Here is a 17,725-nt window from a genome sequence, read left to right as displayed (position 1 = left end):
GTGTGAATACGCAAACAGCAATTTTTCTCCATATGCTGAACGGTTTCTGGATGGTAATGGAAGTGGTAAGAATACTGACTACAACATATCTACTATAGGCAGACTGTGGCCTAGGCACTAGAGCTGGGGGAAGTGAGGGGAGGGGGTGGCTAGACTACAAAGATGAACAAGTGGTTATAACTGAGAGGCAATTCGGGATAACAGATACAGAGCCTCAAGTCCAGGCTCTCACTAATACAGGGGTGAGGGTGGTGTCTCTCTCCTGTCTCTCTCTCTCTCCTTGGATGAGTCACTTAAGAACTCTCTTGAGACCATAAGCTGCTAAGTAGGCTCAATGTGCACTGGTGGCAGAAACTTCCTCACTAGGTGTTCCCTATATCTCTGAAATCACAAGTCTGGTCCAAAAAGCCAGACAGCCACTGAATTATTCTGAGAGAGTCAGGTTCCTGTCCTCAAGGGGCTCACTTAATAGGTAGGTTACAAATAAACCACAGAAAAATATATCTCATGCATGGTGCATGAAATTGTACATGAGATACATACATAGCACTATGAGTTTACAGAAAGAAAATTCCATTTTGGCCAAAAGAAGCCTGTCCCTCACCACCCCCTCCCCCTTTATAAACTTATATTTATATTAATCAAAAATAGGCAATTATGTAGTGTTTTCTATTTCAGACTGATCAAAACTGCAGAAAAATTGGTGAGAAAGAAAGTGATAGATTATACATAGGTCAAGATTTATCATGAAGGCTTTTCTTTCTACTACTGAGAATGAATGACATCCAAATGTCCCAAAGTTATTCTGTATTACCTACCTTATGTGACTGAATTAAACAATGCTCAAAGATTGGGAAAGGAGAAACCCACTTAAGGCTAGGATGAAACATCTCTATGGTCATTCATTTTCACAGCCAAAGAGAGATGTATACTGTGCAAAGATTCATTATTTTTTGGGGGTGAGATGGGGGAGGGGGAACCTTTTAGGTGTATAATGCTTCAGTCTTAAATTTTTGTGGAACAAACTTTTTATGAGCTTGTATCATTACTATTTTGTTCTAAGTGCACTGTTTTTCTTTCTTTTTTAAAGTTTTACTGAAGTTTTTTTTTTCTGTATTACAACTATGTCCTATTATACCTTCCTCAACACTATGTTCCTGACTGAGCCTGAGTCACACTCATTTTCCTGGATACCTAGAAAGTAGTGAAGCACATCTCTAGGGATGTCCAATCCTCCCAGAAGATAAATCAGCACAAAAGAACCAAATGATTTACCTTTCTCTTTCTTCGGCTGGGCAGGGGTGGGAGACCGGGAACTGGCCGAGGAAACAGGACTGGCCAGATCAGCATACATGTCTTCTGAATCAGCACTGCGAACAGAACTGCTACTTGAAGTGGCACTGGAGACAGAGGAGACGCTGCTCACGCTCAGGGACCTGAAACATACACACAAGTCCATGCACCACCAAAGGGACAATGGATTGCAGGACAGTGAGGTAGGAGGGGAAAAGCAAGGAAGGGGTGTACAGGTGGAGACTGGCTGCTTCCCTACTGCTGACCAACGTGCCCAGGTGTCCCTTGGCTCCTTCCCTGCTATTTGCTTCCCTGCTCTGACTGAAGTCCTTGAGAGGCCGTCTACAACAGGGGCCTCCACTCCCTTCTCCTCCCTTCACTCTCTGCAGCCAGGTTTCTGACTGAAATGGCTCTCCCTAAAGTCACCAGCAATCTCTTAGTAGTTAATCCAGTGGTCTTTCCTCCGTCTTTATTCTCCTCCACCTCTCTGCAGCCTCTGATGTTGGTGGTTTCTCTCCTTGATACCTTCTTCTCTCTAGGTTTTCAGGACACCGCTCTCTCCCGGTTCTCCTACCTTGGACTGACCACTCCTCAGTCTCTTTTGCTGGATCCTCTTTTAGATCACACCCTCTAATCCTAGGTGTTCCACAGGGCTCTGTCCTGGATCTCTTTTCTTCTCATCTATAGTATTTTACCTGGCAATCTTATCAGTTCCCATGGATTTAATTATCACCTCTACCTAAGTATTTTCTAACCTACTTATCTAGCTCTCATCTCCCTGAGGATATCTACCTATTAGACATTTCAAATTGATCACCTGTAGACCTCTTAAACTTAATATGTCCAAAACTGGACTCATCAGCTTCCCCTCAAACCTCAACTTTCCTATTACAACTGAGGGTACCACAACCTTCCCAGTTACAGAGGTTCTAGATTTTGACTCCTCACTCTCACTCTCCACCTCCCTCCCCCCACCCATCCAATCTGTTGCCAAGGCCTGGCTATTTTACTTTTGTAATAATCTCTTTTCTTCTCTCTCCCTGCTACCATCTTGGAGCAGGCCCTCATCACTTCTTGTTGGATGACTGCAAAAGTCTGATAGTTGCTCTCTCTGCCTCAATTGTTTCCCCACTCCAGTCCATCCTGCACTTGCCTATCAATGTGATCTTAAAGTACATGTCTAATCAAGTCAGCCCCCCCATTCAATAAACTCCAGTGGCTCCCTATTGTCTCTACCATCAAATATATAATTCCCCATTTGGCATTCAAAGTCTATCATCACTTGTCCCCCCTACTAACATTTTTACACCTTAACCTCCCATTCTGTACTCTGTGAGCCAGTGACGCTGGCCTCTTTGCTGTTCCTTGAACGAAACCCTTTATCTCCAGGACTCTAGATATTTTCACTATCTGTCTCTCTCTCTTCTCATCTCTTCCTAACTACCCTGACTTCCTTCAAAAATCCCTGCCCAAATCTCTCCTAGAGGAAGTGTTTCCCAATCCCCTTATTTCTAGTGCCTTCTTTTTGTTGATTGTTTCCAGTTTATCTTGTTTGTACATAGTTGTTCACACGGTGTCTCCTTCATTAGAGCTCCTGAAGAGCAGGATTTTTTACCCATCTTTGTATCCCCAGAGCTTAGCACTGTGCCTGAAACATAGCTGGCCTTAAAAAATGTTTACATCTTAAAAATTATAAACGTTTATTAACTGTCTACTAGTCAACTGACTACTCAAAAACACTCCTGTTTCTTATTGTTATTTTCTAAGGGATATGTGTGTTCAGAACTGTAGGATTGAGAGATAACAGAACCTCCTGTTTGTCACCAAAACGATTCCCTGTCCAGTTAACAGAGGGAAATGACCAAAACCTGACGTGTTTGCATGCACTGACTACCAATCTTGAACAAAAGAGGCCTTGCTCTGGTAAACAAATATGCAAAACAAGGAAAGATGACTAACTTACAGAAAAATGAAAAGCTAGACCAGGGACACTTTGTTTCAAAACACATAAATAAAAAATTAATTCCTACCAACTTTGGGAAAGTTTACCTTGGATAGTCCTTAGTTTCTCATAAAAATAGCTCACAAGTCAAGTTACTACTCTTTTTCTGGTCCCAGAATGAGTTGGACTCGATAATCTTTAAAGTCCCTCTCAGTTCTAAAATTTCATGAGATGAGAATCAAAGCTAATAAACATATAATTTGAAAGGCACAAAAGGGTATTTAAAAGAAATATTAAACAATTACCAGATACAGAAGTTATTAAAAGTGGTAGTAGTGATGTTAAATATCATGTTTTACATCTTTCCAGAGAAAATACCTACCTGGATTTCCTAAGACCATCAGTAAATAGGTATGGGGAAAGGGAAAGAACCACATTTTTTAAAAAAAGGCTATATACCTAGGCCAATAGAGAAAAGTTTATGTAAGAAAGCATAAGCTGCCCCACTCCCTACACACTGAGAAGTATTTTTATTTTACTGATGGTCAAGTCACTCATACCCATTATGATTTGATCTCTTCCTCCCACTGACCCTTACAACAGGTATTAAAATGCTTCACAGAATTTTTTCTATTATCTTTTTTCTCTTTCAAGTGTCTCTTTTCAGTTTTCAATGAAGAGTTTCCTTAAAGGTTCTGACTAATTCTCAAGGTCTCACATTGCAAGATATCAACTTTCCACCTGGAGAGACTTGAATAAGAAACTTTCTGGAACTCAATAGTGTAGTTTCAGATGGCCTGCCTCCACCCATCTTTCTACTAGCCTCTGCTAGATATATAGACGATACCAACTCTCCTGGTTCTTTCTCGTACTGGAGAGTATGAGATCAGATCTGACAATTTAACCCAATGTTTCAGGGAAAAGTATACGACATCAACTACCAGTCTAAATTTTTTAGTTTTACTTCATAAATACAAAAGTACTTCCTTCCTGTGCTAGACATACATTCACTCAGAATATCATCTCCAGAATGTGTAGAATTAATTATGTCTGTGAATTTTTTTTTTTAAATTAAGAGTGAATTTCAGAGTTGTTCTCTAACAGCGTAGCAGCCTTCCAACTCTCCCTTTTGAAAATTTTCAAACTTACAGGATTTACTAGTAATTGGTCCCAGAATACCTCAGGGAGAAGGAAGCTAACACTTGGCTTAACTTCTTACCGGGACTTCCTGGACCCTGATGGGGAGGGAGAAATAGAGGCAGAAGTTGATCGGGAATGGGACCTAGAGAGAGATCTTGACAATGACCTGGATCGGGAACTAGATCCGCTATAGCTACTGGCACTGCCGCTGATGCTGCCGCTGATGGTCCGCCTGCAACACAATCGAACATCTCGTTAGAATCAATGCCAATGGATCAAGGACAAGGCCAATTTCCCTCCACTGTGATGAGGCTATTAATTTATCAGGGACAAATAGCTCCAACCCTTGGTTCAGACAAACAAACTTCTTTTTACATGTTAAGTTGAGGGTCCATTATATTTAACTTCATTTTCTTTATGGAAAAAAAAAGAAAACCTCAGTGACAGCTCATGACAATTCTGAAGAGATACTGACCATTCTCACATGGTCTGTCACCACATTAAACTTGTTTCCATGGAATGAGACAGAAGTTATTAGATGGAAAGAGACCCTACTGGTCCCTACTTTGCTACATGTTCAATTCCACATGTTGAACCTGTGAACATAGAACACTATTTTTAGTAGTAAAAAGCAAGATAACATGGCTTGTCTGGAGTCTAAACCTTCAACCTTGGCAGCATTAGCACCATGCTCTAAGTAATAATAATGAAGATAAATGGTAACAACAAAAATGGTGGTTAAAGTGCGTAGTCTTTAAAATTTTAGTTTTTAAAGTACTTTTATATACATTATTTCATTTAATCTCTACAACCACCTGGTAATATAAGGCAAAGTAATTATCATTTTATATTAAGACACTGAGGTTCAGGGAAGTTAAGAACTTGACTAATGTCACAAAGCTAGTCCATGGTGTAGGAACAAAATCCAGGCCTCTTGCTTCCAAATCCAGTGGGACAATCTACTAGGTAGGACTGCCCATTTATCCAATGGTTTTTGTTCATGGGAAGACTAGATATGCAGGAACGTTAATTTTAATCTCCTGTCACCCTGCTTCTGGACTCTTGACTCATGTCAGAGCTCACTTTGGGACTGCTCATGTCCAACATTCAGAAACTGCAGCACCCACAAGAACAGCACAAGGATCTCACCTCCTGGGGGGGGTTCTTGTTTGGCGGTCCTTCCTTCTTGCTTCTCTGTTATCTCCCGGTTTGGTTGGCTCTGGTGCAGGTGTAATGGTTTTGGTAGACTGTGGAGGGGCCGGAGGTGGGACTGGCTTTTTCAGAGACTTCTCTCTAAGAGATAAGAATTAAAAATGGGCATTATCAGCACCACACAGATTTTATTTCAAACAAAGTCACACCCAGAGTTAGGTATGACAAAAAATACAACAATTTGAAAGTTTCATTGCTTCACTTAAATGCAACATTATATATCAGTGATGCAATATGTCAACGAACTTTCCTATCACTTTGAAGACATTCCATCTATCACCCTTTTATTTGAGGAGGGAAGAAGAAAACTATTTTAGGAACACTAGGCTGTAATTCTCCCCATGATTAAAAAGTCAAGTAACAATGATTGCTTCTTGAAGACTCAAATGAGAAGGGTTCATTAAAATAGCTTAAATAATTCCACAACAGCATGCTGGTAGCAGACTAAGATCAGAGAATATTGGCGCTGGAAGGGAGTTTAGAGCTCACCTAGCCTTCATTTTACAGCCGACTCTAGGTACAAGAAAGAGTTCCCTGGCTTGCCACAGGCCATAAAGAAAGCCAATCAGTATCAAGAGTTGGTATTAGAACTCAGTTCTGACTCTTGGACGAAAGCTTTTTTTACTCTGCTATGCTGTCCCTCAAAATCAAGTCATTGCTTACACATGGTTGGTAGAATTATGAATTTCAACCATTTTGGAAAAAATAATTATATGAAAAAAGAGATCAAGCTGTCTTAAACTAACAAAGCAATCCCACTTCTGGGCATAAACGCCCAGGAGATCAAAGATAGAAACAAAGTTTCAATCTATACTATACTAATCTCAGGTACCACTTATGAGGAGGCAGTGTGATCTAATGAATGCACAGATTAGCCTTAGAGTCAAGAAGACCTGGGTCTGTAAGAGCTCTGGGACTATGTGAGTGGCTCTCAATAGTATCCCATGTAACACTCTAGGAGAGGCAGTGTAGTACAGTGTAAAGGGTTCTGAATTCGGAGTCAAAGGACTTTTGCTACTTACTAGCTGTGTGGCCATGATTCTTTAGGCTTCAGAGGGGAATGGACTCTGGCAGGTGGAGTGGGGTACATCCAGCGCTAAATTTATGATGCTAAGACTAAGTAGCAGAGGAATGGCTGACCTGAATCTGGTGAGAGAGTCTCCTCACCAGAATTTGTAATTCAGAGAAACATGGAGATCATTTGTAAGAATCAAAAGTAAAATAATTCACAGTTTAATAAGGAGAATCAGAAGAACAATACACACAATGGCTCTAAAATAACTGACAGTGATGTAGAAATCAAAGGCATCCATAAAACTGTAAAGAATGAAGGTCTACACGGGGACTGACCCCAGAGCCTTGGTGGTATCTGCACCATACTCTTACTCTGGATAGACCATTTCTGTTTGGAGAGTGGTGCTCAAACTAGTGTGACATGTATGAAAACTGGTTTCTCTCTGTGACCTCTTGGGGATTTGTGCCTATGAACTGGATTGCTCTGATGAGAGCTTAAACAGTATTGTCACTTTTTTTCAAAAAAACAAATAAAATCCCTTTATTTTCCCAACCACATATAGACAGAATGTCATCAACAATGTGAGGAAGATGAGCTCCCTTTCAGCTGGAGGTGGGGTTGGTTAGAAAAACCTACCAACAGCAAGTGTTGTTTCAGGATCTGCTTTGGATGCTGTGCCAGGAAATGGGGATATTAAGACAGATACCAAGTCTCCCTGTTCCTTAAGGAGCTTGTATGTGATGTGGGTCAATACATATTCTATTTAACAATCTATGTGTATGCATGCACACACACAATGTATACACACACACACACACACACATTATATACATGAGGGACACTGATACAAAAGGTAATTCGTAATTCTGGTGTGGAAGTCACTAGCACTTGCAGCAAGGGGAAGGCAGCAATCAAGAAAATTCCCACATAAAAGATGGCACTAAAGCTAAGATTTTTAAAATTCAATTTTATTTCACTGTCAGTTTCTAATTTTCTCCCTCCCCCCTCTCTTTCTCCCATCCATTGAGAAAGCAAGAAATCCATGACAAATAGGTATAGCCAAGCAAAACAAATTCTAGTATTAGTCACAGTCAACTCCTCAGTGATATGCTTTCCTCTACATCTGGGCCCTCAGAACTGCCCATTAAATTGATCAGAGTTCCAAAGTCTTTCCAAATCATTTGTCTTCACGTTGTTACTGTTTCAACTGTTCTCCTGGTTTTACTCAATTCCCTTCACATCAGTTTGTGTCTTCCCAGGTTTCACTGTCATCAATTCCTATATCATTTCTTACAACATAGTAATTATTCTATCGTATTCACATGCCATAACTTGTTTAGCCATTCCCCAATGGATGGGCAATCCTCTCAATTTCCAATTCTTTGCAACCAGGAAAAAAGCTATTATAATTTGCACATGAGTCCATCTCCTCTTTTTCTGATCTCTTTGAGGTAAGAACCTAGTAATGGTACTGCTGGGTCAAAGGGTGTGCACAGTTTAATAACTTTTGGGGCAAAGTTCCAAATTTCTTTCCATAATGGCTGTACCAGTTCACAACTCCACCAAAAATGCATTCAAATATCTGTTTTCCAATAACCCCTCTGACATTTTTCATTTTCTTTTTTGTCAACCTTTGCTAATGAGTGTGAACAACTACCTTAATGTTGCTTTAATTTGTATTTCGAGCATTTCTTTCACACAACTATTGATGGGTTAGATTTCATCCTCTGAAAACTGCCTATTGATAGTCTTTAAAAACCATTTATCAACTGGGGAATGGCTCTTATTTGACTCAATTCATTCAGAAAGGAGGCTTTTATCAGAGCAATTTGTTGCAAAGATCTCCCCTACCCCATTTCCTGCTTCTTTTAATTTTAGCTCCATTTTTGGGGGAAAGGGTACAAAATTTCTATATAACCAAAACTGTCTATTTTACCTTCCATGAACTTCTCTAGGTCATGTTTGGTCACGAACCCTTCCCTTATCCACAGGTCTGACAGGTCATTTGTTCCATGTTCCTCTAATTTGCTTGTGATGCCACATTTTATGTCTAAATAATGTACCCATTTGGTGCTTATCTTGGTATTCAGTGTGAGATGTTCGTCTATACCGAGTTTCTGTCAAAATATTTTCTAGTTTTCCCAATAGTTTTTTGTCAAAAAGTTTTTGCCCCCAAAGGCGAAATCTTTTAAGTTTATCAAATATTACGTTATTGTGCTTGTTTGCTTCTGTATACTGTGTAGCTAATCTGATCAATCTTATTTCCTACCCAGGCCCAAAGTGCTTTGATGCTTACAGTTTTGTAGTACAGTTTGAGACTTGAAATTCTAGGCCTTCTTCCTTTTCCATTTTTTTTAAAACAAATTCCATTGGCATTCTTGAACACTGGTTCTTTTATGACTTTTTGCTATTGTTTTTTTCTAATTCTGTAAAGTAATCCTTTAGTAGTTTGATTGATATGGCCCTGAATGAAAAATTTAATTTAGGTAGTATTGTAATTTTTATTATATTTGCTCAGACTACCCACAAGCAATTAATATTTCTTCAATTATTTAGACCTGTCTTTATTTGTAGAGAGTGCTTTGTAACTGGGTTCATATAGTTCCTGTGTGTAATTTGGCAGGTAGACTCCCCATACTAGGAATTCTAAGGAGTGGAGGTGAAGATGGAGAATATTTCAGGAAAGAGGCCAGGCTGCGTTTAGGCACAAAGATTGGAAATGTAGTCTTATGTCTGAGAAATAGTGGAAAGCCAGCTTGGCTGGACTAAAGATTGTGTGAAGGGAAAGTCATACGTAATATATTAGGCTGGAAAAGTAGATCAGAGGCAGGTTGTGAAAAGTTTTAGATATCAGGGAGTCTATAAAGAATCAATGGAGCTTACAGAATAGGTGAGTGACATAGTCAGGGCTGAATTTTAAGAATATAATTTTGGTAGCTGTGTGAGCAACATGGATTGAGGAGGAGAAAGTCTTGAGGGAGGCAGACCAATTAAAAGGCAAGATGAAAGATGATAAACACTTGAATTCGTTAGGGTGGTGGCTGATTAAATGGAGATAAGGGAATAGATGTGAGAGATGTTGTGGAGGTAAACAAAGACAAGCCTTGTTTATTAACTGGATACGTGTGATGAAGGAGAGGGAAGAATTGAGGATGATTCTACGTTGTAAATCGGGATGCCTGGAAGGACGGTGGTGACCAAATGAAAAAGGAAAGTTGGAAGAGGTGATTGGGGAGGTAAGTGACGGGAGGATATGGGAATAAGTTGTTTTGAGATGTCTACTGGACACCTGGCTTGAAAAGTCCAATAGGAAGGTGGTGATACAAGTCTACAGCTCAGAGAGAGACTAGGGCTCTTGATATAGACATCTAGAAGTCATGTGCTTGGGATAAAGTCATGGGTCATGACAGCTTATGTCAATCTGTACAAGAATTGATAGGGGTCACCAAGAAATAGATTTTGAAAGACAAGATCCAGGATGGAGCTTTAGGGCACACCCAGAGTTAAGGGACATAATTTAGATGATGATACTAAAAGAAGTGGTCAGAAAGGTTGAAAGGGAACTAAAAGTAAGAGGAGAGAATGGTAACATCAAATAATGAAGAAATGTCAAGAAGGATGGATTGATAAAAGTTCATCAGATTTGGAAATTAAGAGATTCCCAGTAACTCTGGAGAAAACAGTTATCAGTGCAGTGATGAGTTTGAAATCCAGACTGCAAAGTACTGAGAAGTGAATAAGAAGCAAGGAAGTGAAGGCAATGAAAACAGTTTTTTCTAGGAGACTGAGAGGAAAAAGAAAAAGAAAGAGAAATAAAGGACAGCTTGAGAGGATAAGGTCAAGTGAGTAATTTTTTAAGAGTAAGAAGGAGATATGATCAAAGATATAGATGGAGGGGCTGAGACTGGTGAGAAGGCTCAATTCTTCAGAGAAAGGAATAAAGGAGAGAAAGGAGGAGGATGTCAAAGGGTTTTGAGATGCAGAGAAGGGAGCAAGAAGGAACTCATGGCAAAGTATCTCTATTTGCTTAATAAAATATGAGCTGAGAGTGTGGGAGCACAGAGTAGTCGACATCGGAAGCTTGAGGAGAGAATAGTTATTGGAGGAGTAAAAAAGATTGCTTTGCTATAGTAAGGGCTGTTAAGATTGGATAATAAAATTGTAATGGACCCAGCTGGTCCAGCTGAAAAACTTTCTTTTTCTCTATTCAGCAGCAGAAGAAGAGAAGAAGAGGTAGCACAATGTGGGAATAATCAAAGGCTGGTGCACAGCAAGGTACGGACATTTACGGGACAGGTAACAAGGAACTTGAGCAGAACCCAAGTGTAATACTAAACCAAGTAACTACAGAACGAAGATTGTGAAGGGTGAAAAGTTAGAGCAGAGAAAGGATGATGGTCTGGGAAAGAAAGGAATAGAGGAGAACAGAGAGACTGGAGGTCATAAGAACAAAGAACTGATTTAGGAGAAATGAGTTATATAGGGAGAGGCGGAATTTTAAGCTATTGATTAGATGAAGGAATTTTAGAATTATTGATCATGATGGTAAGATCAGAGGCAGGACTACACCTTTGATCTTGTCATCATGATCAATAATTTGGGGTGAAATAAGTGGTAAAGTAGATTATGAGAACTTAAGAGATTAAGGAACATAGAGGCCAAAATGTTTGAAAAAGTTCCCTATATAAGCGAAGGAGTTGGGATGGGGAATACTGGGAACCAGGTACTGCTGAACTCTCTGGGAAAGGAGGGAGAATGACTACAGGGTTGTATATATGGAATACTATGAGCCAGGTACTTCTTGAGAAAACAGGGATAATGATTGTGGACCACCAGTATCTGGATTGGGTGATACATTGTGATATGATGAACTAAAATGGAAAAGAGGTAACTGAATGACAATGTTAGAAGAAGGAGGGTATTTTAATATCCTGTTTAGGACCAATGTGAAGGGTATAAGTGAAGGTAAAAGCAGTACTAGAGAGAAAGGCTTCACAAGGGAGATAATAATGGAGAAAGAGTAGTTTGGTAGTTTAATTGGGACATATAGGAATATTAGGAGATAATGCTACAAAGGTAGGTTGCAGTCAGACTATCCTTGAATGCTCACATCAGGAGTTTACTTTCTTTCCCCCAGGGGGCAATGGAGAGTTACTAATAACAACTAAGCAAGAACAACACAACTGAATGCTAGATTAGGAAGATTACTCTAGTAAGAAGAATGAAACAGAAAAAAGGACAGACCAGGGGCACAAAAACCATTAAAACAGTAAGAAATGAAGGTCTGTCACAGTGCTCACTGGAGAAGTGGGAAAGAAGGGATAGACAGAAAAGAGTGTGACTGGGAATGAAGCTACAGACGTGGAAGTCACTTGCACAGAAAAGAGGACCGAGGATAACATGTCTTAAAGATGTGAGTGAGGAGCCAACAAAGGAGTCACAAATAAGTATCGAGAGGTAGGAGGAGAATCATAAAGAATGGTGTCATAGAAACCAAAGAAGGCAATTCAGTCACTCAGTCAACAAACATTTATTAAGTGCTATTACTTAAGTGCCAGGCACTGTGTTAAGTGCCCTGGGGATACAAAAAGAGGCAAAAAAGAAGCTCATAATCTAATGGGGGAGAAAATAAGCAAACAATTATGCACAAAAAAGTTACAAACAGAATAAAAAGTGAATAACTAAGAGAAAGAAGGCACTAGAAGTCAATAGGTACAGGAGATGAGGGAGTGTGCATCCAGAAATGCCCAGAGTCAGGAGATGGAGCGCCTTGTTTGAGGAATAGCGTGGAGGCAAGTGACACCTTCAGATCAGTATGTCCTAGAGGGTGAGGCATAAGAAGGTAGACAGGAACTAGATTATCAAGGGCTCTGAATGCCAAAGAGAGCATTTTGTATTTGATCCTAAAAAGTGTTAAGAAGCCACTAGAATCTAGCGAGTAGAGGGGTGACGTGGTCAGACTTGAGCTTCAGGGAAAAGCACCTGAGTGGCTGAATGTAGAACAGACTGGGTTGGGGAGAGACCTGAGGCAGGCAGACCCATCAGCAGCCTATTGCAATAATCAATGTGTGAGGTAATGAGTGTCTGCATCAGGGTGACAGCAGCGTCAGAAGGAGAGGGAGGTTTGTGAGAAGTTGCAAGGTATCAAAAAGGAAAAACAAATTATAGGAATTATGGTAACAAAGAGAGAACAGTTTCAGTACAGTGTCTGGGAGTAAAACCAGACTGCAAGGGACAGTAGAAAGGGTGGCACTGAAGGCAGACGACTCTTTTTAGAACAAGTTTTCTTAATTAAACATAGTTTTGGTTTCCTTACTAATCCTGTGCATATTACTTTATGCATTTAAAATCCACATATATCACCATGCAGCCAGAGGGATCTGTGACACACAAAAAGGGTTAAGACTCTTGCTGCAAGCCTATAAGCTGCATAGAATGTGCCCACTTGCACAGAAAAATGGAGGCAAGTAGCGTGGCCATCTCTGGTGTGGGTTGCAGGCATGAAAGAGGGGTTCTTTATCTCTTTTTGTGTCATAGAGTCCTCTGGCTGTCTGGTGAAATCTGTTGACCCACTTCTCACAATGTTTTAAAATACACAGGATCACAAAGGAAACAAATTCCATCTAAAAACAGTTATTGACTTTTTTAAAAAAAAGTCACTGATCTTAAGGAATCTCTGGCTTAGAGAGTTGATCAAAATACTGAGAGGTTAAATAACTTGCCCAAGATCATATATACAGTATGTATCAAGAGGTGTGACTTGAACCTAGTCTCCCTCACTTCAAGTCTGGCTCTCTACCCACTAAGCCACCCATCGTCTCAAATTGTTCATAATTAACTAGAATTCATATTTGACAGGTCAGTCTGATCATTTTCATTCCACAGGAAATTTCTCTATATCTTAGTTTCTTTAAGGGATTTGCCCAGAGTAAATAAAACATAGCTGGGAACTCCCAAGATCTAGTTATGGTGAAAGCAATCTAAACCTGGCAAAAAATAAAACATGAAAAAAATAAAAACATTAAATATGGTTCTAGACATGTTAATTTATAGGCAAGGATGCCTTCCTTGGATAACCAAACCTGCCTCGACACTTGCAACAAAATTGAAAAACATGAGGCACAACGAGAAAAACCAAACCAAACTAGATTCCTGTTAGTTGACTTTAAATACTGAGTATCTTCTTCTTAAATAAGCAAACCTACTTTCTATGACAAGTAAGATGCCAAAAGATTTTACTTCATTTAGGAGAAATTGAAAAGAGTGAGTCTCTCCAATATTGCCTTTGGCTTGTTACAGCAGCAACAGCAACTAATATTTCTATGGGACTTTAGAGTGGAAAAAATACTTGAGAACAACCCTATAGGAGTAGGTTATTCATTACTAACTAATCTTTAGAAGGAATCTAAGCTGGAGGAAAATTCTCTCTTAAGGAAAATCTATTTGCCAAGTTCAGGTGTACTAAATAACATAAACTGCTGCATAAATAGAAAAGATCTGCTTTCCTATCTTCACCCATTAGAGCACAGGCATCTACTCAAACAAGGCATTTTATACAGAAATTGGTCACTTTATATTTACTTTCTTGTTTATCCTGTCACCTGATGTTCTGCCATCAGTCACAAATACTTAACAGAGCTCCATTTTATAAGATTTTCATTCTTCATGAATTTCCTTCCATAATCTCAAATACATTAACAAAGAGAGCAAATTAGTTGAATAAGGACACATTTAAATTCCTCCAAACTCACCCTTTTCCAGCAGGTGGGGCAGGCTCTCCTTTAGTTTTTATAGGTTTGTGTGGGGATGGTGTCGGTGATGGAGAAGGGGAAGATGAAAAAGACCGAGACCTGGAAAATAAACGATATGAAATTGCTGTTAGGACAAAGATGGCACAAATACATGCAATCCAAAAAGCACAATCGTTACAATAGTTTAGCGCACTATATGCCTTGCAGAGAACATAAGATCATACAGGAGGTTAACATTTTGCTGAAGCATACAGGCTAGACCTATGGAAGCATACTCATTATTATCAGTAGTTAGAACTTCATGGATCTCCTTCCACAATGTAACTGACTTTTGTTTTCAGCTTTTTCTCTTTAATTCTGTAAAATTAAAGTGGAAGAACTGCAAGGTATACATCAAAGATAAAAATCGGTTCATGCTATTTTCTGGAATGCAAATACTGAGCTTTATGGTAGTAATCACAGAAACAGCTGTTAAAGATGGAGACCCTGTGCTTACGGAGCTTAAAATCTAAAGGTAATATGGGGAGGGAAGGCAGAAATATAACACCAACACCTAAAAGCACTTAGTAGTGCCATGAAAACATGACAATGGAAGGAGTGAAGAGATACAGAGCAGAAGAGTGAAGAGTTGGGGATTTATTTGACTAAAATTCCTCTCTCTTCATACTGGGTTTAAATATCTCCTGAACCTCCCCTCCTTCCTCAGAATTCCTGCTATAAATGCCTGTCTCTTCTAGTCTAATTTACTGTAATATTGTCATAATATTCTAAGTGGTCTCTGAGGCCCCCAGTCCACCTCTTCGTCATTCCATTTCTCACAACACTGACCCAAGAAACTTAAATGTATTATTCTGATCATGTCACTCCTCAGAAAGATTCAATAGTGTCACACTATTTAATGGATGAAGAACAAGCTTGGCTTTTTAATGACTGGCACAGTTTAGCTCTAAGCTATCTTCTCCCCGTCTTGTCCCATAATACTATCTAGATTACTTGGATTCCTCCGAGTCCTCGTTTTTATACACAAATGATAATCAGTTTAGAGCTTGAGAGAAACTCGAAGCTCATCCAGTCCAAGGCTCTCATTTCAGATAAGTTAATGGAAGCCTACAGAGGGAAGTAATTTGCCCAAAGTCACAAAGGTCTTTAAGTGACAGAATAGGGATCTGAACCCTGGTCATCGGATTCTAAATCGGGTACTTTGTAAAAATAGCCCTACACCACCCTCCTGTTTCCTCTCAAACTCTCCTCACCCCACTTTTTTCAATGCTCAAGTCTGGTTCCTAAATTTTCACTGAAGGTTCCCCTGATCAGCCTCTCTCTGGAACAAAGGGATCTCTCCTTCACACTCATCTCCCTCTCCACAATTATTTGTGTATGTATGGGATATCCCCCCAAGCTGGAGACAGGAATGTGTGGCACATTGGGAAAAAACCACTGGTTTTAAAGTTCAAAGGCTTGAGTTCAAATCCCACTATTGCCAGTTAGCCCTTGCATGACCATGAGTAGGTCACTTTCTGTCTTTAGGCCAGTTTTCTTCTCTTTAAATAAGGGGTTTGAATCAGATGACCTCTACCTCTAGTGCTTTGTGTGCCCCTAAGTAACTATTTGTTGAATGAATGTGAGTTTTGTATCAGATTTGGAAGGAAACAAATGGCTGAGGACAAATGCAATTCGGGCCAAGAAAATGACATGTGTCATGGCATAACTGAGAATAAGCTGGTTTTCTGTGGGAGATGATCCAGCTAAAGTGCAGAACTTAGACTAGTGAAGGAGGGAAGGATACAGAGTGTAAAAAAGCATCAAAGGTTCAGATGAAGTACTTGGATTTGTTGAGATCTAAAACAAGGAACAGGATGTTAGGCAGAGCTGAAAGGAACCTTTAAAACTCATCCATTCCAATGCCCAGATTTTACAGACTGAAAAAACTGAGGCCTCTCTCTCTCTCTAAGAGGTCACAAAAGTAGTAAGAGACAAGGATTGGATGGAAGTCTTATCACTTCAAATCCATCATTTTCCCACCATTGACATAATGGTTTTTTGATAAGGAAGGGATACAAGAAAAACAGTGTTAAAAGATTATTTTAGCATGTGGAGAGAGTGGGAAACAGGGAAACACCTGGAAAACTAGCAATTCCAGGAAGATGACAAACTGTTTTGACAAAATAAGTTTCAGGCATTAGCAGATTATTCATCTAGAAATATTCTATAGGCAAACAAGGATGTCAGAATAAAGAAAGGGTGGAATGGGGGGTTAAGCTGAAGATGTACTGGAGGTCTGAGGGTCACTCAATATTCATTTCCTAGACTGGGAGCCACACAAACTAGTGAGTACTAAAGAGCCTAAAGAAAATATTAAAACAAAACAATCATAACAGGTAAGTGACCCATAATACTCATGTCATCAATGAAGCAAATTCCTAATGTGTGTGTATTACTTTTTTCTCTATTAAAAATTGTCACGTAAAAATTTCATCATTTTTTGCTAACTCTGGAAGCCAAACATAAAGGGATATTATGAACTAATTACTATTACACATACATATAGACCAATAAAGTATAGATGGAAAAAGCTTTCAAGAAACTTAATGATCCAATTCCATAACACTCTATTCACTGAACACTAGTATACAACAGAAAATCTTTATAAATTGATTCATTAGGGTACAGATTCAATATTTTTTTTTCAGGGTAGGAAGGCCCAAATGAGAATGAATTACAGTATATTATTACAGTTAAATATGAGAGTACTACTTTTGTCTTTCTCTTGAACTTGCACGAACCTGCTTCATAATCAACGGTCTACTTGCAATACATACTCTTTCAAAGAAATTCATCATCCATTTTCAAAAATGACAAATTAAGGAGAGAAAGGGGAAAGAGGAAAGGAAGAAGCATCCATCACTCTTGAAACTTTCCCTTTGACAATCAAAGTTGGACCAGGCTCTTTTAAGTTGCCATCAATTATCTGAGAAACAACTAGTAGCATTTTTCTTCAAAGGCATGTAACTTAATTTTGTATGACTGTTAAGAATTTAATGTAGAAGTCATGGGACTTAAGTTTACAAATAAAATCAGTTCTGGCACAGAGATTTGAGTAGTTGCATCTGAGTTTTAATTAAAATTTGATTCAGGAGCTGGGATAAAGCTTCCAAATTACATACTTCCAATTCTGTCATTCCACAAAATGTATTCTGGCTGAACTCATCAGGAACAGGGAAGCTCCTCTATTCTTATAGTCTAATTATGTGCCTGCACATGATTATCTCCCAATGTATTTCTCTGGCTTTATCTATTGTTGGGGGTGGAAGCTCAATTCCATGTGGACAGTCTCGGGCAGGTAAAGGTGGGAACTTCTAAATCTTAGAGTTC

At 39.3% G+C, this 17,725-nt stretch overlaps 1 protein-coding gene across 17 annotated transcripts in view; it reads right to left on the bottom strand.

The window, feature by feature from the left end:
• The window catches only part of ZC3H18 (zinc finger CCCH-type containing 18), an 87,823-nt gene that overhangs the window by 11,726 nt on the left and 58,372 nt on the right, over positions 1-17,725 (bottom strand). For 14 of the 17 annotated variants that reach the window (XR_011972909.1, XM_072636306.1, XM_072636311.1 and 11 more), the window contains 4 exons: positions 14,354-14,452; positions 5,525-5,668; positions 4,455-4,607; positions 1,276-1,436 (listed from right to left, as the gene is read on the bottom strand). Coding sequence is in view for 16 of the 17 variants with exons in the window: in XM_072636306.1 (XP_072492407.1) it covers positions 1,276-1,436; positions 4,455-4,607; positions 5,525-5,668; positions 14,354-14,452 (557 nt within the window). In the remaining variant the exon portion in view is untranslated. The remainder of the gene's footprint in view (positions 1-1,275; positions 1,437-4,454; positions 4,608-5,524; positions 5,669-14,353; positions 14,453-17,725) is intronic. The other 3 variants (XM_072636318.1, XM_072636319.1, XM_072636321.1) reach the window with 1 other exon arrangement.

The sequence above is a fragment of the Notamacropus eugenii genome, chromosome 1 (assembly GCF_028372415.1).
Source record: "Notamacropus eugenii isolate mMacEug1 chromosome 1, mMacEug1.pri_v2, whole genome shotgun sequence".
Taxonomy (NCBI): domain Eukaryota; kingdom Metazoa; phylum Chordata; class Mammalia; order Diprotodontia; family Macropodidae; genus Notamacropus; species Notamacropus eugenii.
The sequence above is the reverse complement of the archived record's forward strand: the minus strand, read 5'-3'. Positions and strand labels throughout refer to the sequence as shown.